Genomic DNA, 25914 nt, shown 5'->3' on the forward strand with positions numbered 1-25914 from the left:
TTTGACGACAATCCGGGGTATCAAAGCTCCCATCTCATCTTAAAATACTTTGCCTGCCCTTGGATCTTGAGGTGTTTGTTTATCCGTTGGCATGGATCTGTATCCGTCCACTGTTGTCGAGCTAAGGCACCTTGCTGTGAGAATGGAACAGTGAGATGAGATGAGAAAAGAGTGGGAGAGTGGGTGGTGGCCGCCCCGACGCTGCGGGCGGGGATCCGAGACCCACCGGTTTCGCTTAATCGCATCCAATCAACAAATTCCCGGCTCGCTTGACGATGCAGAGTCTCGCTGGGGGCTCCCTGTCAACCTCGTAGCCCCCCTCCCATCATGAGAACCCTGCGAATAGATTTCCTCCATTCATTCCACTTCTTCACCAACCTCACCTCCCCAGATCGCAGACTACCTATATCTTAATCCCTTCTTTCTTCCCACACCGCGAAAAAATGATAAGCTTGTACCTATGCTCCTGGCTCGCACACTCTGCTCCCCCTTGAACTTATTGCAGGAATATCTACCTTACTTGCCAGTGCCTGCATGAGGTGAGGTCAGGTAGCCTGTAGGTAAGCTATGCGCTTGTGGAGATCGTCAACCGCACGATCAGTCCAGACTCGACACTTATCCTCTTTCTCTTATGGGAAGTAAAAGACGTTCATCTGCAACCTCGCTTGACTTGACCCCAAGTGGCACATTCCTTCGTATGTTGTTGGCATCCTGCGTTGCAGAGCCCCTCTCTGGCCCCTGCCTGTCTTCTCCTTTACCGACATATTTTTCATCTGCACTCCGGTACCTCATCTCTCTTCTCGGCCTATGTCCGTAAGATCCATTCACAATTCTTCAGTCGCTTTTTTTGGTTCCCCCCCTCCCTCTTTCTTTCCGTCTGTCTGCTGTATGTGTATGTGCACACTTGCGTGTCAGTCTCTCACACCCACACCTACAAACGCTCATGGAGGTCCATGGGTCTTGCGCGCTTGTTCCCTCCCTGCGCACCTCATGGCCAACGTAACTTATAAGCGAAAGGTAGGTTGTTAGCAGACGGCTTATACGTTGCTTATACGTTGTCGCTGTTTAGTGTTGTCTCTCTCGCTTATTTCTCACACGCCCATTGAGCGCATTTCCCCCTTCCCACCCACTCAGCCAGTGTTGCTCCTTGTACGACGCCTCGCCCGTCACCACCGAGCCATCGCGCCTTAGTCTGTCAACCTCTTGCTCTCTCGCCTGTTGCGCCTTCTCATTAGTTCGTCTCGTGTGTTGGCTTGTTCTCGACCGATCTCGCTTGTCCTGGAACAGCTCAAGGTCATCCTCATTGCTTGGCTACCTCATCAAGCTCATGTCCTTGAGCCTGGTTTTTGCGCCGCCCGCCCATCATGTCTCGCTTCTCGCCTCGACCGCTGCAATGCAACTGCATAGCTTAGCTTACCCTGTTTCTCTCACCTGTCTTATCTTCACCTTTGAGGCGTACGAAGACACTTATGCTGGCTCAAACAGGTGCTGCCCCGACCTCTGTTCGGACGGTTGCCGTCTTTTCTTGCGAAACAAGGATTTGTGTGTGGACCAGCTTCACTCACTCCATCGTTGGCTTTGGCCTTTCCACTCAGACCTTCACACCCCTGGGCTCTCAAACACCCTCAACCTCTGCCCTGCTCATCGCCGAACATCCTTTCGCTTATGGTCGACTCATCTTTCCGTGATTTCATGCGCATACCTAGTGCCCTACCGTCATCAGCATCATCCTCCTCCTCCTCACCATCCGGCCCGGATGACATGAGCGAATAGTCCCCGTAAACCTCACTTGCCGGCTCACCTTTCGAATCCGCCTCGCTAGACACCCCGTTTCTATTGGAGTGATCTCTTGGTGTTGCCCTTGTTGGCATGAAAACGTCCAAAGTCCCCGGCCGGACCACTCCGTGTGTCCAGATTACGCCGCAACACGACCTTGCAAACCCCCACACCTTCGTCTGGGAAGCCGTAGAGCACTCGCTATATCTAGCTCCTTCGCCCAACCCCTACCACATGGCTCCTGGTCGGTGTCACCGCACTCACACCTCGACTTCACCTTGCATACCATTCGCCTGCCAGAGCGTTTCGCAAACCTGCAGCATCCCGCCCGTCACGCATCGACCTTCCATAGGGCAGAACCTGTATCACAATACAGTGTCAACGACGTCCATGTGTGCGCCGCCTCCTCCGGCAAAGCCCATACAGACCGTTATAAGCCGTTTGGTACCCCAGGCCACCGTCCAACAAGTTCAGGTGATGCCATCGGTCCATTGTCAACGCGTCTATGGAGTCAAAGTCTCCACCGGAGCGAGCTTGGTTCTCGTCGTTCCCCCGCCGCCTATGGTAAAGCTGCTGCGATCCGAACGAGCCTCCGTCGTCTCGGAGGCTGCCGTATTAAGATGGCTTGCTGGCAAAACTGTCGAGACGCCTCTTCTCCATGAGAAAGTTACGGAAACAGAAGGCTCGCCTTGGTCAACCTCTCCCATTGCCACTTACGAGAGTGGGACCACGAATTGTTCTGATGTCGCGGTACAAGAACTGCGGGCTTTGGTTCCAACCCTCATATCACATACGGCCGCCACGAACGAGCTGGGCCTCGAATACAATCTCGTCAAGCCAACACTAGGCACCCCCATCTCCGAACTCAGTCCACCACTCTCATCGGCCGAACGGAGAACAGTTGATTTTCAAACTGGTCAATTATATCGGCAGCTTTGTGAGCAAGTGTCACCCACTGGACGATTCGGACCTGCATTTGCTGTTCTACCTCCATGTGCGCCATCACCAGCTACAGACTCCACGAAGTCTACGAGGCGAGATGTAGCCGCGAGATTGATGGAATCAAAAGGCGTCCATTCCTGGACTGTGGCCTTCCACTCAATGTTAGAGGCAGTGCTTCGTGACGGGGAGGATATGCAAGTAATGTTGGGTTACAGTGCCATTCGACGGCAGTTCAAGCGTTTCGAGCATGTGCTGGATGGAATCAAAACACCCCGGCTGGTGGCTGTTGACGTCGGCAAAGATGTCAACACCCTTGTGTTCAGAAAACGAGGCTCCGGAGACGACGCATCTCTGGTCGAGTGCAGACCGCAGGGAAGATTTCAACACACAGACCGCCGCGGTAGTGACGCAAGTAGTGAGGTTGGCGATGAGTATGATAACGGCTCGGATTCCGGAGACGACAACGCGTCACTGACTCTCCAACACGACGATGGCATCGTCATGGCTGGCATGAAGGATTGGAGCAACTTCGTCTTTGGAGATCCACTTTTTGCTCTCAATATCGGTCGTGAGCCTAGTGGTGATTTTCTTGCGGGATTCAACTGGTCCTCAAACACTCGACACACCATCATCTCAATGTTTTCCTCGGATCTGATTGAGGACAAGGAGAGAGCTCACGTCCGCCTGCTGCTGTACGACTGCTACCATACAATCACGCACATTGCGAGAACATACTTCCGCCCGCAAAAGGACATCAGCGGACGCGAGCTGGAGGCACGAAAGAGGTTGAACACTATCCTGTCGCAGCTTGATGCTCTTGATGACGCCGGCACACGGAGGGGAAGAAGACCAAGTGGCGAATCAAGCCCGGCCAAGAAACGGTCGAAGAGCGGGGAATCGTCCGACTAGTAGAAGATGGTCGTGTATCGAAAGGTGATGCTTATGATGAACGAACATTCTTAGAACATACTTCGGGAAAGACACGTCTAGAGCCTGGCGTACGGTTGCTTCCTGGAGGAAGATGCATTCGTCGTTTAAATAAAGACTGATTAATGACCTACAAGATCTTGGACGTTTGTCTTCTTCATCGCTTCTTCTTGCCTTCCCCGGCATCGTCGTCCTCGTCTCGCGGAAGCTGAAGTCCCATCATGCCTAGAATGTTTCCAGCCGGACCCGGCATACCACCCTGACCCTTGAAGCTTTCGAGGAGGTTCTTGGCTAGATTGTAGTCAATGTCAACTTCGTCGTCTGCCTCTTCATCATCATTGCTTGATTCAGGCCCACTGCCTTTCCCCTTCCCTTTCTGGGTTAGGGCTCTGTCTCGAGGTTGGTCCAACTTTAGAGCACCGTGTTCATTGAGCTCAGCTTCCAACTCAGCGGTAAGCTTCCGAAGGTCATCTCCGTCAGGTTCCTCGTCTCGCCCAATAGCTTTAGTATTCTCTCTTGCCGCAGGCGATTTGCTTGGAACATCATGAACGTCGAGCTCTATGGGTGCTAGTCCCATCATTTCTCTCATCATGCGAGAAAATTCCGCTTCGTCAAAGCTGACCGCCTTGTCTTCGTCTTCGTCATCTTCGTCTGTCTCCATGCCCTCGGATCCGTCGTCGTCGTCGTCATCAATGTCCATTTCATCGATCTCGGCACCGTCTAGTCCTGCATTCTCATCGTTGAGAAAGGCCTCGAACCGGGAGACGATTTTGCGCAGGTCTGCTTGTGTTGTGGCATCTCCAAAGCTCGGGTTCGGTTGAGATTCGGTCCCGCCTTGGCGTCCTGAAAGCTCTCTTTCAAAGTCTTCGTAGTTGATGTCCATCCAGGACTCGTCATCATCGCGACCGGCGTCCCTCCAGCTGCGGATTTGTTCGTCTGTAGGGAGCACTGAATCTCCATCCTCCTCAAGGTCCTGTACAATAATACTAGCCGCCCTGGCTTCACGACTATCGGCCTTGTCAACATTGTTGAGCATTATTTCGAATCCACATGTGAGTTTCATGCCCATCTCCAAATGTGTGTGCTCGACCCCCTTGACTCGTTGAATAATACCAGCCCAAGGGGCAGGCGGCTCGAACCTTTGCGATCTGAGTTGGGCGAACAACACCCTGGTGAATTTGACGCTCACCGTGACAAGATCGACCGGGGGAAAAGTATGACTTTTCTTGCTGGACAGAAGAGTGTTCAGATCTAGCGCATCGCGGAGGTAGAAGGACTCCACAGCTGGTGCAACAGCCTTGGGAGTTTGGCGTAGGACATGGACAAGTCTTCGAGGAATTGTCACGAGCGAGTGGTGTATGGACTTGTGAATATGGCCAGGGTACTTTTCAAGGCGATAGAAAGCCTCAGCCTCTATGAACTCTGAGTGCAAGAGAGAGTTGGAGGTGGATTTTATAACGCGCAAAGCGTCCGATAATGCCAACAGCCGGGTTTTAGTGCCGTCTTCGGTTGTGTGAGGGATGATTCGTAGACGGCCATTGTTAATCCAAACACGGTTCTGGTCTGTCTCAGGACTCAACCATTTGGGAAGAACGTTGGCTGCCTCTATGAGGAGAAACTCCCCATCAGCGTCATAGACACGGATCCATGCAGTGGGTTGAACTTTGGAAAACTCTCTGAGGATATAGACAATCAGCCATTCGTCCTCGATCGAATCTCCGTAGTCAGTGATTCCTCGGAGAAACGAGTTGCCTGTCGGAGTCTTAGCACTCAAATCAAAAGATTGAATCATTCTGGGGGGGGGGGGGGGACGAACCTTGCTCTGTAACCACATCGAGAGTGAAGAGGCCCTTTTGCCAAATATAGTCTGCGGTCAGGGAGTTTGCAAGTTGCAGAGCAGTTTTTCGTAGATCGTCGAGTCTGGAAAGTTGCTTCAGGGGATCATTTGAGGCGTTGGCGTCAACAAGAAAAATGCTATACTCGACGCAATTTTCTCGCAGGTCGGGAGCATTCTGTTCGTGGCGGCCCCCAGCTTCTCCAGCTCCTCGTTGTGGATCAGCCATGACAAATAGCTTCGAGATACCTTGGCTGGCCAGATGAAGTTGTAAACGCGCAGAGAGCGGACAAAATTGTTGTTACTGTTGTTCTGTTGTGGCAGAGCCGTGGGTTTTAGCTCGTGATTTACTCAGTCGCAGGCAGGGCTGGTATTTTGAGTGGAGGTTGGATGACTTCTTTCAATGGAAGCCAAGCGATTTCGAAAAAATGCTCGAGAATTCTTGAGGACCTTCGCATTAAATTCGTAATTGCACATAAGTAGGCCCTTAGTCTGGAGTGTGCAGGCTTGCCTTGCCTGTATTGTTCACCTCGATCTATCTATCTGATAGAGCTCTTTCGATGGTAACTGCATCCCAGACCTTCAAGACTATTGGTGCTGGAACACCTGCCTACGGCAAAGAGAGTCGTAGTCGCCCAGAAGAGCGCCCCACCAAAGCCCCGGTCACCTACCTTACCTTCAGGTGCCTTAGCACAGTGACTTTGATAAATGTCTGCCCGGAGCACTGTACGCGTTAAGTGCTCGATTAATGGAAGGTGCAGGCAGACATACCTTCCAGGTTAACTTACCTTACCTTACCTCAGCCCCCACCGCGGATAACCACACAGTCGCGTTCCGTCATCCGACGCGTCGCACGAAGCTTTCGTGGTCATTCAATCTGGAAGGCTACAGCCCAAGTTATCCAACGACAGGTCCCCAAAATCTGCGTCCACCTTTGTTAACACCAAGTGCGATAGGCGCACTGAATTTCTACTACCCGACGTCGCAAAATCTCAACGCAGGCGCATCTTCTGGGCTACTCGTCATGGCCCCCGCTAAGAGATCCCACGCCGTCTCGGAAGCAGGCAGCGGAGACGAGGAGGAGGAGCTGGTTGAGGTGCGGCAAAAAAGCTCCAACCTCGCTCAGGACGCACCCGTAGGTTTCTCCAAGAATGTGAGTTCAGAATATTACCTATGAGATCAACTGACACTTCTGGAATTCTGCAGTCAAAGCGGGTTCGACTATCAAACACTGCTCAGCCGACCAAGTCGGTACCCCCAAGGGATGAATCCCCAAGCTCCGGAAGCGAAGACGTTGCGGACGAAGAAGAGGAAGACGGACGAGCCGGCCGTGAATCGCCTCCCCGAACCCAATACGAAATCGCCCGGGACGATGGTTTCAGGCACTTGCAGTACGAGGATCAAGACGATCAACGTGCTACGCAGAAAATCAAAAGCCGGCCGCAGCGCATCGGCGACAACCATGCTGCCGAGAACGGCATTATTGAGAGTGTCGAGTGCATCAACTTCATGTGCCACGAGCGCCTCTTTGTCGAGCTCGGTCCCCTGATCAATTTCATCGTCGGCGAGAATGGAAGTGGCAAGAGTGCAGTCCTCACAGCCCTAACCTTGTGTCTTGGTGGCAAGGCTAGCTCCACCAACAGAGGCGGAAGTCTCAAGAGCTTCATCAAGGAAGGGAGAGACAATTCTGTCATCATTGTGAGGATCAAGAACCAGGGCATTGACGCCTACCAGCCCGATCTGTACGGCGAAACCATCAGAGTCGAACGCCATTTCTCCAGGGCTGGCGCCAGTGGCTTCAAGCTGAAGAGCGTGACTGGGAAAACAATTTCTACAAAGAAGGCCGACGTTGATGAGATCTCCGAGTATTGGGCTTTGCAGGTCGACAATCCACTCAACGTTCTATCGCAGGACAATGCCCGACAATTTCTGAATTCTTCGTCACCCTCTATGAAGTACAAGTTTTTTGTTCGAGGTGTCCAGCTCGAACAGCTTGACAACGACTACAAACTCCTAACGGAAATTCTCGAGAGTCACGAAGCAAAGCTACCGAGCCTAGAGGAACATGTCCGTCGTGCGAAGAGAGAGCATTCGGAGGCGCAGAAGCTCAAGGACATTGCTCAGAAGAACGAAGAAATGAGAAAGACATATCGCCGTCTCCGTAACCAGCTTTACTGGTCACAGGTAGCTGAGCAAGAAGATGTGCTCGTCAAGTACAACGATGAGGTCGCTGCTCTGGACGGGGAAATTCAACGCGCTACTGTGCTCATTGAGCGCACAACACAGGCTTTAAGTCAGCGCGATGAGCACCTTGAGCGTGCTCAAGGTGCAGTCGAGACGGAATCACAGGAAGCCGGTACTATTCAGGAAAGTATCGCCCTCGCCGACGAAGCGTACCAAGAGGCCAAGCAATCAGTCACCGACATACACCATCAACTCAGAGATGTTCAACAACGGCTCAAAAGCGCCGGACAAGGGGTGGCTGAGTTTGAGACCAAGATTGAAGCCGAGGAGCAGCGACTGGGCGCTGGAGCTGGGAGCGCCCGCCAGGAACAAGAGAGTCTTCTGAATGAAGCAAGAACAGAAGAGTCTACAATTAAACAACAAATCGCCGACGAGAATGACACAGTGCCGCAACTCAGGGCAGAGCTCAATCATGCCCAGAGCGCCTTACAAGGGGGCAAGGCCGATGTCGATAGGAAGAGGGCGGAAATTACCTCAGCCGAGGGACGTTTGCGCAGCCTGGAGCAGAACAGAGGCTCTGTTTGGGCTGCTTATGATAAGAAGATACCTCTCCTTCTTCAAGCGATCGAGCGAGAAAACGGGTTCCACGAAAAGCCCGTTGGGCCCATTGGAGCCCATGTTCAGCTCACTCAACCTGAGTGGTCCCCAATTTTGGAGACGGTCTTTGGCGCAACGCTGGATGGCTTCCTTGTATCCAACAAGTCTGACCAACAACGACTGACAAAACTCATGCAACAAGTCAACTTGCAGCGCTTTCCCCCAATCATCATCAGCAAACGGCTGCCACTCAACACCAAACTCAGGGAGCCGGACGCAGCCTTTGACACTGTTCTCCGGGTACTCAATTTCGACAATGAATGGGTCCGCAGTCAGCTCATTGTGGCACACACTATCGACAAAATCGTTCTGATAAGAGAGAGGACGAAGGCAGAAGATGTCATGATGAGCGATTCACCTCCTCCAAACGTCCAAGCTTGTATTTCTCTCCATGATGGCGCTGGTAAGAGAGGTTTCGGCCTTCGCATGGCCCGGTCAAGCGGTGCAGGATATAACACAGGAACCATCAACCCCTTCCCCCGGGCGCCTAGGATGAAGTCTGACGACCAAACACAAATCAGTCTGGCAAAGGAATCGTTGGCTCATCTACGTGGGGACTTACGCTCGATAGAGCTGAAGCGGCGGGAGCTCGACCAGACAGTCGCAAAATGCAACGCCGCTCTCAATAACCAGCAACAACAGGGGCAATCGCTGGAGCGGAAGTTGTTGCGGGTCCAGGCCAGAATTGAGAATATCTCTGCTGAACTGGACCAATACGAAGGAGCGGATGGTCGCCTTATCTCTCTCCGGGAAGAGTTGGAGAAGATTAAGGCTGAACGAGAGCATCACGGAACCCAATATGGCGAAATGCGACTGCGACAAGATGAACTCAATAAGAAATGCGAAGAGTGCAAGAGGACGCTTGCCGATGAGAAGGGGAGAATGAAAGATTTTCAGGCTCGAATCACGAAGTTGCAACTCGCAGTCCAGAAAGCGGAAGACCTGCGCAAAATGGCAGTTCTCGAAAAGAATCGCGCGTTCCAGGACCGTGATGATGCGGTGCTTGAGAGAGAACGAGCAGAAACGAGGCGTGACGAACAAGCCGAAGTGGTCGCCAACTTCACTCAACAAGCCATGGACAAGGCGCCGCAGCGAGTGTACATCGAGGAAGGCGAAACTCATAGGAGTATCGAGAGCAAGTACGCTGTTATTCACCAACAGCTGGAGAAGAGGGCTCAAAGATTGGGGGCGTCGGACGAGGAGATCAAGGAACGTGCGGCTAGGGCTGAAGCTGCATATGAAGCTTCACAGCAACTTTATAAGGGCCAGCAGGAAGAGCAGGCGGCAGGCAAGCTCAATCTGGAAGATCGACTGAACAGGTGGCGACTGTTCCAGCGACATATCTCGGCACGTGCTCGCATCTGCTTCCAGTACTTGTTGAGCGAGCGAGGTTTCAGGGGCAAGCTTGCCATAGACCACCCGCAGCGCCGGCTGCAACTTTTCGTGGAACCAGATGAAACCCGCAAGGGCACTGCTGGCCGGAGCACAAAGACGTTGTCAGGTGGTGAAAAATCATTCTCATCTATATGCATGCTGCTGGCCATTTGGGAGGCAATGGGCTCACCCCTGCGATGTCTGGACGAATTTGACGTGTTCATGGATAATGTCAACCGTACCATCAGCACAAACATGCTTGTAAGTCTGATTTCCAGTCGTGTAATTTTCGTATAATTGTATCTACTATGCTAACAAGAACCCCTTTCTTTTCAGATCACCGCTGCTAGACGCTCCGTATCCCGTCAGTACATCATGATTACACCAAATGCGATTGAAGGACGAGCCACGCTTGACAAGGACGTCAAGATCATCCGGTGCGTTGTTCTACATTGGAGGACAACCCTCGCTTTGCTCCTCTTTGAATTGCGGCTAACACATGTAACAGTTTAACCGATCCCCGGCAGCGGACGTTGGTTTGATGCCACGGCTGGCTAATTTCGTTCACAATTCCATGAGCAACGGCGTTCAACTTAATCAGTTTTCGTTTATCAAAAAGCGCGGGTGAAGGGACAAGTGATTTCTTGGCAGTGACAGGCGTTTGGGCAACATACCCCCCCTCATAGTCATGGACATGGGCTCATCTACCTAAGTTAGGACGTGTCGGCTCAGCATTGAGTGAGATGGCTGGCTGGAAGGGCGTCAGGGACATCATCAGCGAGCAACAAAGTCCGCGTACTAGAAACAATAATATACAATAGCATACATAGCGAGACCTGGGCCTCGGTATTTCCTGTTATACACATGTCGTTGCCGCTGAGGAGGCCTAGATTCGAATCCCCTTGCTCCTCAGAACATTGACACCCGCGCTAGCTGTGAAACCAACCCACTGTCCGAGAGAACCCATAACACCACCAGCTTCCTTGACCTCACTCAGTCGCCGCCGCAGGAAGGCTCTGGTGTCTTTGAAACCGGCCGACTTGTCGTTGGTCATGAACAGCTCGCTCGACGCGTAGATCATGGACAGGCTGGCGCGCTTGGTATACCAAGAGGGGTCGACGGCAGTGTCGCCGGAAAGGAACCAGATCTCATCGACCAACTTGGCGAGTTCCTTGAGGGAAGCAGGCACATAGCTCGGTTGTGCCATAACCGCCAGGGCCTATTGCATCCATCATAAGTATCAAGCCAGAACAGTCTCCCAAGCAGACTCTAGAAAGGGGTTGTACTCACCTCTTGCCAACGGTCGATGACGGTCTTATTCTCTAAAAGCCGCTCCCAGGTGAGGAGTTCTACTTTTTCACTGATACCAACTTGCGAGCTCTCTCCGAACACCTCCTTCTCCTTGTTGGCCAGGCCTTCACGTTTTGTGACGAGGTGGTATCGAATCAAGCTGAAAGGACCGTCCGGCAGCACGCTGGTGCTGATGTCAAGGTATCCAGTATCCCTGGCGCCGAGGGCGAGGGCCTTTTGTGAGAAGCCATACTCTGGGACATGCTTATACGCGGCGGAGAGGATCGTCGATTCGTGGGGGTGGAAGGTTGTTGTCGGATCCGGGTGGTCGTAGGAATGGTAGGCACGAGTCGTCCGAGGCGCGACTGCGGAAGCTCTCGGACATTGGCACAGGGAGCGGAAAGCCAACCTGGCAGTCGGACGGCAAGGAACGGACATGACGACGGGGGAGGAGGAGGCGGGCTCTTTGACATACGGGTATTGCAAGCCTGTGGTTTCTACGAAAGTTGGCTGATTCTAGACTGGCTTCCTTTTTTTTTTTTTTTTTTTTTTGCCCGTCCCTCTCCTAGGCTCAGCCATCCCGAACTGTTCGGGTGAACCCGCCCGGGCGACATACCTGCACGCACTGGCTCTTCGGATCGGCCAATTGCTCCAGGGATTAAGCTAAGCCCCCCCTGTACCTCACCCTATGCCTTTGAGTCGGCATACTTCAATGACGATAATTAATCATTCACCAACACCAAGCTAAAAGATTAACAAAACATAGTCTATGAATCCAGAGCAGTAAGTATCATCGAAGAACATGGAAGGCTGGGAAGAATACATATTGAAGCCTCTCTATCGGTGCCTAATTGTGGAAGTAGTCGAATAGGTAAGAAAACCACACTTGGGTTGCTCTCAGTACGGACAACTAAGCGGCAACCTACCTTACCTAGTAGTAACTGCGGTACGCCTCATTTTTCTCACCATGGTAACACAGCATCTGCGCCAATATGATGGTCCATTCAAGCAACTGGACTGACTGGATTGGTTTCCAGATGCTGAGATTCAGGTCACATTTACGCACCCACGTCAATGTGATCATTTGAACACTATATAACACGCCCCTTCAAGTTGTAAATGGCCCGATCTACTTACCTTATGTGCACGGTATCAGCAGGCTGTGTTTGCGTCTTGGTGAACCATATGTCGCAGCCAACACCGAAAACGTATAGGCACGAATAAGTAACACCTAGTCCACCACATCAACGGGCCGAGGAAATGCATTGATACTGATAGGTAAGGTCGTCTTAGGGTGGGAAACAGAGCGGAACGGTTGAGGTACTAAGGTAGTCGCCGGCGAGCTGATGGAATGTCCATCAGTGGCTAGGAGCTGCAGTGCTGCACAGTTAGACGTGCTTTGCGATCCACATTCGGGCCAAGGCTCTCCTGCCGGCTTTGTCAAAAACACCCAACGGACCGTGCTTGTTACATGGTGTCATGATTCAACCCGTTGTGGAAGACTGGATACCGACTCTCAGCAGAGGCTGCAGAGCCACCGCGATGGCCCTCAAGGTTGCGACTGGACAGGGAGGATAGTCCTGGAGACGTGACACCTTGGTAGACAGAGTGGGGAAGTACCTTGAGGTAGGCAAGCAGGCACTTAGCGTAGGTATCTTCCATTAACATCAAGGTCCTTTGGCCGTGCCATGCCTCAAACCGCGATGCTGTCGAGTTTTTCGACTCTTTGGCAATTCATGTACTTACCTACCTTACGCGCGAGGCAGCCTGTAGGGCTGGCTGAGATTTACTCTGGGGATAAAGCAAACGAAGTGAAACGGCTGTCAAATGCCTTCCATCTGCATGGTCTGTGGCTGGTGGTGCTTTATTGGCATCCGTAGATAGATGCTAGTAGTATGGTAACTTGACAATGGTAGATTTGGCGTCGAGTGTCGGGAAATATCCATTTCTGCCACCATTCGGGACCGTCAGACCTCACTACTACTGTGCAATAGCAGGTACTCATGGAGGGGTGAAAAGGTTGGGGGGGGGGGGGGTGTTAGCTCAGTTGCTGTGTGCTCTGTAGTGTATCAGTCGATGTTACCTTGCCGTACCCGGGTAGGTACTCCGTAGATGGTAGGTAGCTGCAGCAAGCTGCCAGAGTGAAGAGCACGATGCTAGGCAGTATTCGTACTTTAATGAATTGGATGATTCTCTCTACCAACATGATTCGCCATCTGAGGGTGCTGGAGCTCCGCCATCTGCTGTGCCTGTTCAGTGTTCACATTAATTACATGATTACCTGCAGCTCGTCTCCACAGGCACAGCTCACCAATGGCCAATGAACGTGAAAAAGCTCGTACTGCAGGAGAGTCGTCGGGTTATGCACGGATCAGGATGGGAGCTACGGGCGCAACGTCGAATCCAGAGTGAGTACTCCGTACCTACTGTAGAGAAAGTCCAAGAAGTTTAGGTACCTTGATTATCCCTTCTTGACGACGCGACACTAAGGTAGGTACTGCGTAGTGAATCTTACACTAACGTACCTGAGCACCTAACGAGGTAAGCAATGCCACTGTTTAACTCCATCGTTTTGTATTACTAGAGGATTGCCGCAGTATATGTAGACGCTACCCTGCCCTCGAATTCCGCACTGTTCAACCTCAACCCTTTTTACAAGTTACCCATCCTTTCCTCCATTCTACCCTCTCCCTCGTCAAGGGATCGCTAGAATCGCAGTTTCAATAGCTTATTAGTAAGCTAGTATTACTATCTAGAGGTAAGTAACCCACTCTTATGCGTAGGCGCCGGGAGTCTTACTATTGCGGAGATAGTAGTGGATGTACCGGAGTACTCGAGAGAGCTTTTTAATGGACTTCTAATGCTATCTAAGGCGATTATCCTCGAGCTGTAGGAGGAAGCCGAGGCGCTATATCGTCGGCGAGGATTCTAGCGTTATCCACCAGGTGTTTTATTAAGGTCGTCATCGTGGGGTTGGTTTAGTTGTTAGTATCTTGGTAAGCATTTCAACTCAGTATACTCGGAGGCTCTTATAGCTCTTGATAAGAGGCTTTTAAGGGACTTATAATTAGACTTTTTGCCTATTATGGGCGAAGCTATCACGGTTAAAGCTATAGCGATTAAAGCTATAGCACTACTTGCGGACCTCGATAGTAAGTAGTTAGTAATATAGTTATCTTTCTCTTATAGCAAGCTTAAAAAAGTATCTTAATTCAAGTGCTAGGTAGGCACTACACTATTTTATTAAAACTATATTCTTGTACTTATGACTCAGAAAGAATTAACTTTCTTCGATAACAAGGTACTTAGAGGTAAGCAATGCGTGGTGTATCCGTAACTAGGTACAGGTAGGCGGGACAGGTGAATATCATGAGATCCGATACCTGAGGTGCTTAGGTAGTCGCCAACGCCGTATTCTCACACTTCACCTGCTTTGCTTGTATCATCTTTTACGGCGTAGGTGAGGTAGGTAGGCACCTTGCCCTTGGATAGGTAGGTAGGTCTTTGCATGTACGTACTATGTAGTAATTATGGCAAGGAAAGGTGTCGAGCTTGACCACCAACAATGATGGGTGCCTGATGGTGCCTGGCGCTCTTCGAGCCTGCCTTCCCTCTTCAGCTCCCGAGCTTCTAATTGGCTGCATTCGCGCTGAGAGGTGGCCTCGCCCAGGCTTGTTGCCCATATCACTCCGTACCTCAGTACTCGTACCTACCTTAGGTAGGTACCGTGTCTGCCGTGCATTTCGCCCTTTTTTTTCTTTTTTTCTTTTTTCCTCAGCAGACCGGAAAGGCACAACATCCTCCGTGCCTCTTTACCTTCCTTACCTTACCTTACCTTCCCTCGCCAAAAAGTTCCCCATCCATCGATCCAGTGCTCAATACAGTTGGGCACTGTCGTCCTTCCATTGGCATCATCACGCCTTCCTCAGCAAACCCACTTCACCTCTGTCAGTTACCATCTTCAGCATTGGATAAACCACCTTACCTTGGAGCCCGAATACTGACCGAGGTCTACCTTGCTCTACCTAGGCAGCTAGCTACCTCACCGACCTTACCTTAGCTCACGGCCAGGTAGCTCACCTCAGGTAAGCAATCTACCTTTCCTCAGCTCCAGTCGCCAACAATATCGTCTGGATCCAAGCATCCAAGGGACTAGTGACGCCGCCCCCACGCGAGCGCCACAGTTTCCGAAGCCGCGTCGTTGAGGTTCTTCCGACCCAGCTCGTGTCGAATCACTCCGTTCCGTTTTGCTTTCGCCGCCCACCTCACTGTCCACTCACACACCTTTACACTACACCCGACACGCGCAGTCAGTCAGTCAGTCAGTCACTCACTCACTCACTCACTCAGTGCCTTACCACTTACCCACCCAACCTCTTCCTCTCTCTCTCCCTCACCTCACCTCTCTCACCTCTCACACACGCGCGTACCTCGCACACCACACGCAAACACACACACGCACACGGGGAGACTGGGCCCGTTGTCCTTTATTTCTGCGCTATCCATCCATCCTTTCCCCTGCCAGGACCTGACCTGACCTTACCTTACCTGACCTTGGTCGCCTTGCGCCTGCCGCCCACATTACCTCAACACCCTTCTCCATCTACGCATACCTAACCTTGCCTGACCCGACCTCAAGTATCTCTTCAGGACAGTAACGCGCGCGCGTCACATCACTTCACAACGTATCGCATCACGGCAAGCAACACAGCAGCAGCAACGAACCAACGACGCCTCACGTCGCAACACGGCACAACATACGCTGTATCGAGTCGTCAACCAATCTTTACCACTCTCACCCCCTCTCTCTCTCCGCATCGCCCGAGTCGTCCGTCACCATGGGTAAGTCGTGATCGAATCTCTCATTTTCTCGTCAATTTGTTGCCTACCCTTCGTTGCCCCCCAGCACCACCACCTTCATCACCAGCTTGTCGTCGTGCGGCTCGTAGCTTGCGGCTTGCCATCTATCCTTGAATGGTCACTCTCCCTACTCTGCGTTCTGCTCTCCCTTCCAGCATTGATCCTCTACCGGACTGCAACTTCACCGCGTCTTCATTGCCCTCAAGTACCTTCCCTCCCTGAGCTCAAATGGCATTGGCTTCACTTGCTTCCTTCCCCTCCTCCTATATGATTACCCATTCGCTTTTTACCTTGTTACATGGGCCCTCTTCTCGATCCGGATGTACACCATCATGTTCACTTGACCCGTTCTGGCACAGGGTTGAAGCTGGAGCTCTATTCTTGTCTCCATACTCGTCCGGGAGTAGGAGCCCAGGCCGACTCCATCTCTCATGTTGGTCCGAAACGACGCAACACCTCTCCAGCTTGGAAACCACGTCGATTGCTGTCATGAACACTTTCCTACCCCCCTCTACCCCCCTAGGTCCTGCAGCTAGCATCTTCCAAGCAGCTCCTGTCACCTCCCCTACCTTACCTTACCTTACCTTACGCTCGCCTCACACGTTCCCTCCTGCCGCTGTCCTGGACAAGTAAGGACAGGACAGTACGGAGTATTGTCCAGCCTTACCCTACATATACGTACGCTCGCTCATGCCTGTCTGCCTTTTGTACACCCTTCGTACACGCGCATGCCTGACTTGGGACACACGCGGACATCCCTCCATCCACCCAACCGTTCAATCCCAATCCCCCCATCCGTTGATCCATCAATTCATGCCAGGCCTTACATACATGTGTGAGAAGAACGCCGGCCTGCCTCAGCCCAGCCCATATCTCTCTTGCCTTACATAGGCTTGATGGTTCCCCCCTCCCCGCCACATCCTCCTTCTCCCACCCACCCCTCCCTTCTGCCTCCCCCTCGCTTTCCCACCCCCTCCTCTACAGAGAGAAAGAGAAAGAGAGAGCAGGAAAGACGGAGCGAATACCATTTCTTCCTTGCGTATTGTCCGCCAGCTGCATTTCCTTCCTACTCCTTCTCCACCGACTGGCCTCGTACCCCCCTCGTCCCTCTTCGCTGCTGCCCACCTTTCGAGTAAGGTATCCAAATATCCTCGCCGGCACCCTCCTTCTCTTGCTTCTTCTCCTCCTCTCCTCCTCTCTCCTCCCTATCTCCCTAGCCATCTTCTCGTGTTACTCTTGCTTTTTTGTCCCATATACTCTGGGAATCTCCTAGCTTTCCGGCAGTTCCAACTAACTCAATCTCTTGTAGCTGACTCCGGCGACACCTATCGACCTGTGAGTGTAAGATCACCCCAGTTCCTTCTGTTGTCCCAAACTCAAAGCGTCCGTCCGGAATCATTGTCGAGCCGGTACTTGTCCCTGTATTCCCCCCGTTCCTCTCCGCCCGAGCCGGTGTCTGTGCCTCCGCCGCGGTCTCCCTTCCCACCAGCCTCTTGCTCGCAAGTTGTGCCGCGCCGTCTCAAAGAAGATGGCATAGCTTAGGAGGCACTTCATCACGACTGCACCTTCATTTCTCGAGTTGCAGTGGCTATGCGACTCATCCGACGCTTGCTTGTTTCCGTCTGGCCATTCGGGATGAGGAAAGTGTCGGAGGTGGTGCAGCGCCTGCCTGACCTGGCTCGGCTGGCCTTCCGGGTGTACCTTCTGTGCTTCGCAGACAGACCTACCTATCTACCTACCTTGTTCATCTCCCTGCCTCCAAATTTCACCCCCTCACCCAACCTGATGCCATCAAACCACGCTTGCTGCCAACCACTTCTCACCAACGTCAAGTGACTTGCGAAACACCAACACAGTCCTCTGGGCATATACGCTTCGGCCAATGGCGACGTTCATCGCTAATCTGCAACAGAGGGAGAGATCTCGATCGCCTCGACGTGGACGTTCGCGCAGTCCCAACCGCGCATCAAGACGCCGTTCTTTCTCTCCTCGGAGCCGATCCCGTAGTAGAGACGAATACCGCGGAAGGAGAGACCGTTCCCCCATGACTGGAACCGGCGCTCCGTCTGGAGGATCTAGCACTGGCTACGGAGGGGCACCACCACACCGATCGTATGAGGAGCGCGCAGCCGCCCGCGAACAAATGATGAGCAACATTAGGGAAACGTCTCAACAGGATCGCCGCGTCTACGTCGGCAACCTTTCCTACGATGTGAAGTGGCATCATCTCAAGGACTTCATGCGACAGGGTAAGTGCAGTCATTGGCACTTCGGCCCAGGTTGCGCAAGCTGACTAGTTGGGATGATATAGCTGGAGAGGTTCTCTTCGCCGACGTGTTATTACTTCCAAATGGAATGTCGAAGGTGGGCTTCTACACGTAGTCTATGGCTGGTTTTTTCTTTTGTGGACTCTTCCCTCTGGCTATTGATGGAATCGTTGGGTTGACGGGTTGGGACTTGTGTCCGTGGGTGTATGTAGGGATGCGGGTAAGTTCACATGCCATCTCGGATTCAACCGCGATAGATGTTGACGGCGAAATTACAGAATTGTGGAATATGCGACGCGGGACCAAGCCCAGAACGCTGTGGCCACTCTCAGCAACCAGAACCTCATGGGTCGACTTGTCTACGTTCGAGAGGTACGTTCTGAATAGTACCTTGTGGTTCGTCGAATGCTGTCTAACTATGGATTTATAGGATCGCGAAGCTGAACCCCGTTTCATCGGCGCCACTGCCAACCGCGGCGGCTTTGGTGGTGGTGGCGGTGGGATGAACCCCGGTGGTTTCGGCGGCGGCGGCGGTGGCGGCGGCTACAATCCCGGAGGGGGCAGCCGACAGATTTATGTTGCCAACGTTTGTTCCCCCTAGTCTTGGCGTAGGATTCTAACGCTTCCCGATACTGACTGCAACTGCTCACAGCTTCCCTACACTGTGGGCTGGCAAGACCTCAAGGACCTGTTCCGACAGGCTGGTAAGTAGAACACCCAAAGCCTCTTCGCCAATCAGACCCATTGGTGTCCCTCGCGATGAAACTTGGAGACTTATTATCAAATGTGCTAGCTCGCAACGGAGTCGTCATCCGCGCAGATGTTCATCTAGGACCTGACGGCCGTCCCAAGGGATCGGGAATTGTCGTATTCGAGAACCCCGACGACGCTCGCAACGCCATTCAGCAGTTCAACGGTTATGACTGGCAGGGGCGTCTTCTTGAAGTCCGTGAAGACAGATTCGCTGGCGCAGGAGGGCCCATGGGCTTCGGAGGCCGAGGCGGCTTCGGCGGTGGCATGCGAGGCGGTTTCGGCGGCGGATACGGTCGAGGCGGATTTGGCGGCGGCCGTGGTGGCTTTGGTGGTGGCGGCTACGGTCGTGGAGGTTTCGGCGGCGGTGGCCCCGGTCCCGGCGGTCCCGGTGGCCCAGGTGGCTTTGACGCTGGCAACGCTCCTTCGGTGCCTCCTAACCCATTCACTGACTACGCAACCGCTGGAACCGATCGCAGCGAGGTCATTTACACACGAAACGTAGGTTCACTTGCGCAGTTCCCCGCAAACCCACACTGACACTGGGTAGCTTCCCTGGTCCACGAGCAACGAGGATCTCGTTGAGCTATTCACCACTATCGGAAAGGTTGAGCAGGCCGAGATTCAGTACGAGCCGAGCGGTCGCTCTCGCGGGACTGGTGTAGTCCGTTTCGATTCTGCAGAAACCGCGGAGACTGCAATCGCCAAGTTCCAGGGGTACCAATATGGTGGCCGGCCATTGGGACTGAGCTTCGTGAGATACCTCAACGCTCAAGGTGGTGGTGATAGCATGGACACCGATGTCCATGCAGGCTTGACGCAGGATCAGATCATGTAAAGGGTTCAAGTGATGCGATGCCCCAGCAACATGGTATCCAAAGGCCTGGACTCTAGCCTCGTCCTTTCACCCACGATGTAGCGCGGTCATTGGACGTGGTAAGCTGTCACTGAACGGCCTGCAAAATTGTTATTGTACTCGTCACGCATTTCCTTCACAGTCTCATTCACTTTCAAAATGGCAAAATCTCCTTTCCTTTTCGAGTTGCATTTCGGGTATGCAAGGCGGGATGAACTCAGCCATGATTGGCTGCAGGGTACGACTCGTCGACCATTCTGAATCGACTCCTCATCACGCAATGTCGTTGTTATCATTTACCTATGAGGGTTCTTTCTGCCTCAGTCGTACAGTCATCGCGGACAAGCACTCCGGCAGCGTCTGCTCAAAGTGGGCTTGCGAGAAAAAAGTTATCCTTGGATGGGGATGCATGTATCTTCCTCGTCTTTTCCGAGGCCAGCTAGCGAGGTAGGAGGTGAATCAAGCTCCTCAACCTGGAATGAATTTCGAATAGAACTCAAATTCAAAGATGGCGGAAGTTCCCATCCATCAGAGACTGCAAGACGGTGACATGGCGATCCAAGCAGTATACAATCCAACAAGAATCGCATGAGCGGCGCCTGAGACTTCAGCATGCTAGACCATCGGTCGCAAAGGTAAGAGGGATGCAATACTCGTGTTGTAAACATTTCATTCATCTATACGGCCCAGTGTGAAGGTCTGATGCATTGAAGGTGATGGGCTTCACCCACTGGCGAAGGTTTGTCATAACCGCGTTGTGTATTCCACAAAGCAAGATGTCTCAGCAAACCACAAGTTGTACAATATGAAAACTATGGCTAGTGACCCTGAGTTTGCACCTCAGTGCAAACCGAAACGCGAAGAAGTCTCTCCCGTTCCAGTCAGAGTATCTTCCCCCTAACTTGCAATCCAATTCTCATAAAACGATGCCGAACCGCTGGGTAACGTTATGAATAGAGCAGACATCTCCAACCAACCCTTCTTCTCCCGGTTGATTTAAAAAGCCCTACTTGAAACCGAGAACCACCTTGACTCTTGCCTGTATTCACCACACACGAATGTTATAAACATGTGCGAACTCCATCTTTACTGGTGCCCAAGGTGCCGGACGAGATGGCAGAAACGCAAGAGACTAGCGAGTTGCGAGGGCAGAGAGCAGGCGTCCAAGTGCCCAGAGAGCCTTTGCATGTACGTCGGAAACCCGAAAAGACCCAGACGAGAGGAGTGCGAGAAGTGCGCATGTGTGATGGAGACCGTCGAGGGGTTCAGCGAAGGCTTATTTTTCATACAAAACTCCCGTCTCGATTGTTGAGCACAACACAAGAGACAAGATAGTGGTGGTGGTGAGGTTCATGTAACATTTGAAGACGCAGAGCTAGTTACTACTCAGCCTTAATAAGTTACTAGGTACTGAGGGCATGTAATCCACCTGTGACTCTTTCTATACAGCCCCGGATTGTCATCTTAAGCCCTCTGACAGGGACCGACGATGCTTGGGCGGTACGATGGGAAAGCGCCTACTTGTGCTCTCGGGCTCAGGACCATGGATACTAGGTACTGTGCCAGAAGCGTCGATGACGTGTGCGTGATATCTGATTTCCATCTCCTTCACCCCATCACAAGGGATGCACTGCCTCTTCGGGGGACAAACGATGGCGGTATATAACCTGGCTATATTGGTGGCGCAACGGAAGTTCAACTCAAGCCGTCCTTCCCTCACGCCGCAGCGACGGCCGTGACTGCACCTCCCTTCTTCTTTCTGGACTTGGCCTTCTTCTTACTCCGATCCCGGGGCTTGAGTGCGGACATACCCCCCTTGCAGATGTTGGCGTAGCTGGCGAAGAAGGATTCCAAAGCATCGGGCTGAACGATTGTGGACAGCTTGATCTTGTCGTCTCTATGTTTCTTCGACTTGCCGTTTGTCGCGCGCACAATCACAGGGAGTGGATTTGCGGGGTGGAGGTCGGAGAAGGAATCATCGCCGGCTGGTGGTGTCGAGGCCGTATCTTGGCCGTAGGTTACTAGAGAAGACGATGAGTCTCTGGGTATCTCGGGTGCGGCCGCGAAGTAGTGGACATACATCTTTTCTGGACGAGGAATATGGAGCCACGTCCCTTGCTCTTGCGTTGTTCGAAAAGCTCTGCCAACTTGCCGAAGAACTATGGTCGAGTTGTTAGCAAGACCATTAACTTATACAAGGACAAATCGGATGCGATAGGGGCGAAGTAGGAAAAAGTATACCTCTTCGTGACTGAGGTGGGCTGACATTATCACCGAAGCGTCTAGCGTCGCGCGCAACCAGATGAAGCACTACGATAGTAGAATAATGCAGCTGCACGGTGTGTTATTCCATCAGAGACGCCGGAAATGATGAGATGTCGGTATACAAAAGCAACCAGTTTGGTGAAACGGGCTGCTAGGTGCTCATGTGCGGGTTTGGCCATTCCCCGCAGCAAGGCTATGATAGTGAGCAAGGGTGTATGGGCCCCCCGGACAGTGGGGTTTACTTGGAGCTACCTTACCCAGTATGCAAGGTGACATACCTACTTGGGACCATGAGCAGTGAAAAGCAGTTGCAACAGTTTTCTATTTACTAAGCAAATATACAATATAGTTCTTAGAAGAAATAGAGTGGAAATTAAAATATATATATGTATATTATAATAAATTACCTTAAAATCAATATTTATTTATTTATTTATTTTGCCTTTGCTAGCTGCTCGGACAGTTCTTAATATTAATTATATAGTATTAATATACAGTATTAAAAAATACTCTTATTATCTCGATAGACTTTGAAATTAATATATAATTAAAAAAGTAATTAAAGAGTAATTACGTACAGTTATAGCATATTATAATATATTAATTATATATATTATAAGCTATGCTAAGCTAATATCATCACACTATGTCGAGAACCGTGAGATAATTTCAAAAGATATAAGTACTTTACCTTCTTAGTTCACTAAAAGAAACGGAGGGGTGTGGCGTGACCGCGCATCGGTGAGTCCGCGAATCGGTGCTCAGGTACCCGTTTTCGAGCTTTTACCCCACTAAAAAGTTTCTCGAAGTCGGCATTCGCGCAAGAGTTTCTCGACAAGACCTGGTTCCGTTGCTATTGCAAAGTCTGAGAACGTGTTTCTACACCTCACCATCCGACGATATGCCTCCAAAGCCGCTCGCCTTACCCACACAGCTCCTCAAACAGATTGGTGCGCCGGATCAATCTGCCACCTCAAGATCTAATCCTCGTTGGAAGAGCCAGGGACAGAACAGAAAAGATCGACGGAAAGCCGACAGGCAGTCCAAAAAGCAGCGGCAGACAACAAGAACAACAACATCGCGGGACCACATTGTACAGATCCAAGGTCCTATCAGTAACCACGGAAAGGGCAATGATGGCAAACGTCCTCTCGACGAACCAGAGGAGCCACGCAGCCCAGCCCCGAAAAAGCGCAAGCGGGAGCAAATCAGCAAATACCAAGACGAAGACGACAACGATGACTCCGAGAAGCCTTTAGTGTTGAATCACCCGTCTCGCGCCGTGCAAGAAAGGCTGGCCAAAGATGACGCCGAAATCGAGCAGCTTGAGCGTAAATTAGGATTGAAGAAGGGTCGGAAGTCCATCCCCAAGGCTTTCAAGGACGACGGACTCGATGATTTGCTTGGCGATCTCAACGACGGCAACGAATCGGACGAAGGAAGCCACAGAGTCAAGAGCGAGGCCGATGCATGGCTTGCGGCAAAACGAAGGAAAGCGATCCAGGTCCAAGCAAAAATCAGGTCTATAACGGGAAGCGACGACGACGATGATGAGCCGGGGTTTACAGACGAAGAGGTATCAGATGAAGAAAATGACGAAGACGACGAGGACGAAGATGGAATTTTCATGGAAGATCAGGGCGACTCTGATGACCAGGGCTCACTGGGAGATTTCGACTCCGAAGATGAGGAGCCTGTCCAGGAATCCAAACCTATCAGAGAGAACCCATATCTCCCACCAGTCTCAGCTGGCACGCAGCTTCCCAAGTATATCCCTCCGTCGTTGCGAGCACGATCAGGCGGCGATGCAGATCTTGAGGCTCAGATCCGAAGGAAGCTGCAGGGTCCTGTCAACAGGGTCACTGAAGCAAACTTGGTATCCATTGTTGGTGAGATCGACAGGATATATCAGGACAATCCAAGGGGCCACACCAACAATATCTTGACAGGCTTGCTGATGGCTCAAATTTGCGATCCTACAAGCAAGCCCGATACGCTACTCGTCCTGTCAGCCGGCTTCGTTGCTGCTCTCTACAAAGTCATTGGTATCGATTTCGCCGCGCATTTCCTTACCACGGCTGTGGAGCGTTTCCAGGATGAGAGGGACAAAGCAATAGTAGCGGTCAACGAAGACCGCATACCGACGAAGGAGACATCTAATCTCCTCACCGTGCTTGCGGAGATGTACATGTTCCGTGTCGTCGGCAGCAACCTGATATTCGACTTTGTGCGGCTCCTTCTCGAGGATTTATCGGAACTGAATGCCGAGCTCTTACTGCGGATTGTTCGCGTATCAGGCCCTCAACTACGAAAGGACGATCCGTTGGCGCTGAAAGATATCGTCAGTTTGATTCGTCCTGCGGTAGCCAAAATTGGGGAGAGCAACCTGACGGTTCGCACCAGGTTTATGGTCGAGACCATCAGTGACCTCAAGAATAATAAGGTCAAGGCTGGCGCACAGGATCTGGCCATTCTTGGTGAGCATGTCACGCGCATGAGAAAGGTTCTGGGTTCTCTTGACGCGCAAAAGCTCAAGGCATCAGAGCCCCTTCGCATCGGTCTGAAGGATATCGAGAACGCAGACAAGACGGGCAAATGGTGGCTGGTGGGAGCCAGCTGGGCAGGCCAGGATACACGAGCGGCAAACAAGGATAAGGAGAGAAGCGCGATCGCAGGAGATGTTGACGATATGGTGGTTGCAGATGCTGACGATCTGGCGACTCACGATTACACGCAATTGGCACGAGAGCAAGGAATGAACACTGATGTTCGACGAGCCATCTTTATCGCGCTAGTTGCGGCTGCCGACTATCGGGACGCGTACATGCGTATTCTCAAGCTACGACTCAACAAATACAACAGACGCGAGGTGCCAAATGTCCTTCTCCAGTGCTCAGGAGCACAGCAACACTACAATCCTTTCTACACATTGGTATCCAAAAAGTTCTGCACCGATTCACGGATCAAGCATGCATTTCAGGATAGCTTGTGGACGCTATTCCGCAGACTTGGTGAGCCTCTGTTTGGAGAGGAGGCCGAGGAGGAAGACGAGGAGGGGGTAGACGACCGACGTCTCATCAACACTGCTAAGATGATGGGAAGCTTAGTTGCTGACGGCTCTGTCAGTCTTGGGATTCTCAAACCACTCAATCTGGCTTACGTCAGGGAGAAGACCAGCTTGTTCGTCGAGGTAATGCTCATCACTGTGCTTCAAGAGTGCAGTCACGTGAAGGGCAAGAGCCTGGAGCAAGCCCTTGGAGTATGCTTCGGCAGTGGGTTGACGCCAGCCCTCGCGAGGAGCGTAGGCTATTTCTTGCGCAAAAAGGTCCGGGCTACAGACCTTGTTGGCGGCAAGAAAGAGACTAGAAAAGTCAAGGAGGCGTGTAAGATGGCAGAGGCGTTGCTAGAAAAGCCAGACACGGGCGAAGATGCGTAAATCCAACAGCTTGAACATGAACGGGGAAATTTATAACATGACAAAACATCGGTTCGCTCGTGCCTGCGTCCAAGTAGCCCCGTGATTACGATCTGAAATCTCTCGAAGACACTGAAGACAGCCGCAGGCCAATACAAGGTCTCCAGCCCTGCCAGCTACAACCACTTTATTTCGGGTCTTTTGTTTTACTAATCACGGTACAGAAAGTATCATAGACAGATGGAAATGCCGAGACCGACTTCGGATAAGGTATCTCCACTACTGCTGACCGTATCTCACAGCCGGCAACGCGCAGTGTAAATAAATCAGACAGCATGCCTAAGCAGGGAGCCATCTATCCATGCCCGTACATACCCGTTCGGAGGACCCCGGTCACAGTGTGGTATGCCTAGAGCGTTCGATGTAATGACGAGTCCCTTTCCTGGATAATAACCCTCTAGCTGGCGTAAAAACGTATGCTTATGCTACAAACTACCTTTTCGAACTTCTATCCGCT

General features: G+C 51.9%; 11 protein-coding genes across 11 annotated transcripts; 7 read left to right on the top strand and 4 right to left on the bottom strand.

Annotated features, from left to right (window-relative positions):
* Positions 1-1327: 1327 nt before the first annotated feature.
* CABS01_05202 (uncharacterized protein) lies at positions 1328-1765 on the top strand (the record flags this gene model as incomplete). The annotated part of the gene is made up of 1 exon (XM_060538572.1): positions 1328-1765. The coding sequence occupies one exon, from the start codon at positions 1328-1330 to the stop codon at positions 1763-1765; it is 438 nt and encodes a 145-aa protein (XP_060405744.1).
* CABS01_05203 (uncharacterized protein) lies at positions 1626-2268 on the bottom strand (the record flags this gene model as incomplete). Its single annotated transcript, XM_060538573.1, has 3 exons — positions 1626-1833; positions 2041-2136; positions 2201-2268. 3 exons carry the CDS (start codon positions 2266-2268, stop codon positions 1626-1628), a joined length of 372 nt encoding a protein of 123 aa, XP_060405745.1.
* A 651-nt stretch (positions 2269-2919) lies between these two features.
* CABS01_05204 (uncharacterized protein) lies at positions 2920-3627 on the top strand (the record flags this gene model as incomplete). Its single annotated transcript, XM_060538574.1, has 1 exon — positions 2920-3627. One exon carries the CDS (start codon positions 2920-2922, stop codon positions 3625-3627), a length of 708 nt encoding a protein of 235 aa, XP_060405746.1.
* Positions 3628-3802: 175 nt separating this feature from the next.
* Positions 3803-5708, bottom strand: CABS01_05205 (uncharacterized protein; the record flags this gene model as incomplete). The annotated part of the gene is made up of 2 exons (XM_060538575.1): positions 3803-5397; positions 5462-5708. The coding sequence occupies 2 exons, from the start codon at positions 5706-5708 to the stop codon at positions 3803-3805; spliced, it is 1842 nt and encodes a 613-aa protein (XP_060405747.1).
* Positions 5709-6503: 795 nt separating this feature from the next.
* Positions 6504-10236, top strand: CABS01_05206 (RecF/RecN/SMC N terminal domain-containing protein; the record flags this gene model as incomplete). The annotated part of the gene is made up of 4 exons (XM_060538576.1): positions 6504-6632; positions 6686-9955; positions 10031-10131; positions 10203-10236. 4 exons carry the CDS (start codon positions 6504-6506, stop codon positions 10234-10236), a joined length of 3534 nt encoding a protein of 1177 aa, XP_060405748.1.
* Positions 10237-10580: 344 nt separating this feature from the next.
* On the bottom strand, positions 10581-11422 carry CABS01_05207 (rpsU-divergently transcribed protein; the record flags this gene model as incomplete). The annotated part of the gene is made up of 2 exons (XM_060538577.1): positions 10581-10913; positions 10985-11422. The coding sequence occupies 2 exons, from the start codon at positions 11420-11422 to the stop codon at positions 10581-10583; spliced, it is 771 nt and encodes a 256-aa protein (XP_060405749.1).
* A 6466-nt stretch (positions 11423-17888) lies between these two features.
* CABS01_05208 (RNP domain-containing protein) lies at positions 17889-19699 on the top strand (the record flags this gene model as incomplete). Its single annotated transcript, XM_060538578.1, has 7 exons — positions 17889-18093; positions 18156-18222; positions 18390-18483; positions 18542-18697; positions 18764-18815; positions 18905-19362; positions 19412-19699. 7 exons carry the CDS (start codon positions 17889-17891, stop codon positions 19697-19699), a joined length of 1320 nt encoding a protein of 439 aa, XP_060405750.1.
* Positions 19700-20786: 1087 nt separating this feature from the next.
* Positions 20787-21029, top strand: CABS01_05209 (uncharacterized protein; the record flags this gene model as incomplete). Its single annotated transcript, XM_060538579.1, has 1 exon — positions 20787-21029. The coding sequence occupies one exon, from the start codon at positions 20787-20789 to the stop codon at positions 21027-21029; it is 243 nt and encodes an 80-aa protein (XP_060405751.1).
* Positions 21030-21433: 404 nt separating this feature from the next.
* CABS01_05210 (signal recognition particle 14kD protein) lies at positions 21434-21985 on the bottom strand (the record flags this gene model as incomplete). The annotated part of the gene is made up of 3 exons (XM_060538580.1): positions 21434-21738; positions 21798-21876; positions 21959-21985. The coding sequence occupies 3 exons, from the start codon at positions 21983-21985 to the stop codon at positions 21434-21436; spliced, it is 411 nt and encodes a 136-aa protein (XP_060405752.1).
* Positions 21986-22143: 158 nt separating this feature from the next.
* On the top strand, positions 22144-22314 carry CABS01_05211 (uncharacterized protein; the record flags this gene model as incomplete). The annotated part of the gene is made up of 1 exon (XM_060538581.1): positions 22144-22314. One exon carries the CDS (start codon positions 22144-22146, stop codon positions 22312-22314), a length of 171 nt encoding a protein of 56 aa, XP_060405753.1.
* Positions 22315-22883: 569 nt separating this feature from the next.
* Positions 22884-25418, top strand: CABS01_05212 (MIF4G domain-containing protein; the record flags this gene model as incomplete). The annotated part of the gene is made up of 1 exon (XM_060538582.1): positions 22884-25418. The coding sequence occupies one exon, from the start codon at positions 22884-22886 to the stop codon at positions 25416-25418; it is 2535 nt and encodes an 844-aa protein (XP_060405754.1).
* Between the last annotated feature and the right edge of the window lie 496 nt (positions 25419-25914).

Source organism: Colletotrichum abscissum, assembly GCF_030869225.1.
Source record: "Colletotrichum abscissum strain IMI 504890 chromosome Unknown Scaffold_10.1, whole genome shotgun sequence".
In the NCBI taxonomy this organism is placed as follows: Eukaryota; Fungi; Ascomycota; class Sordariomycetes; order Glomerellales; family Glomerellaceae; genus Colletotrichum; species Colletotrichum abscissum.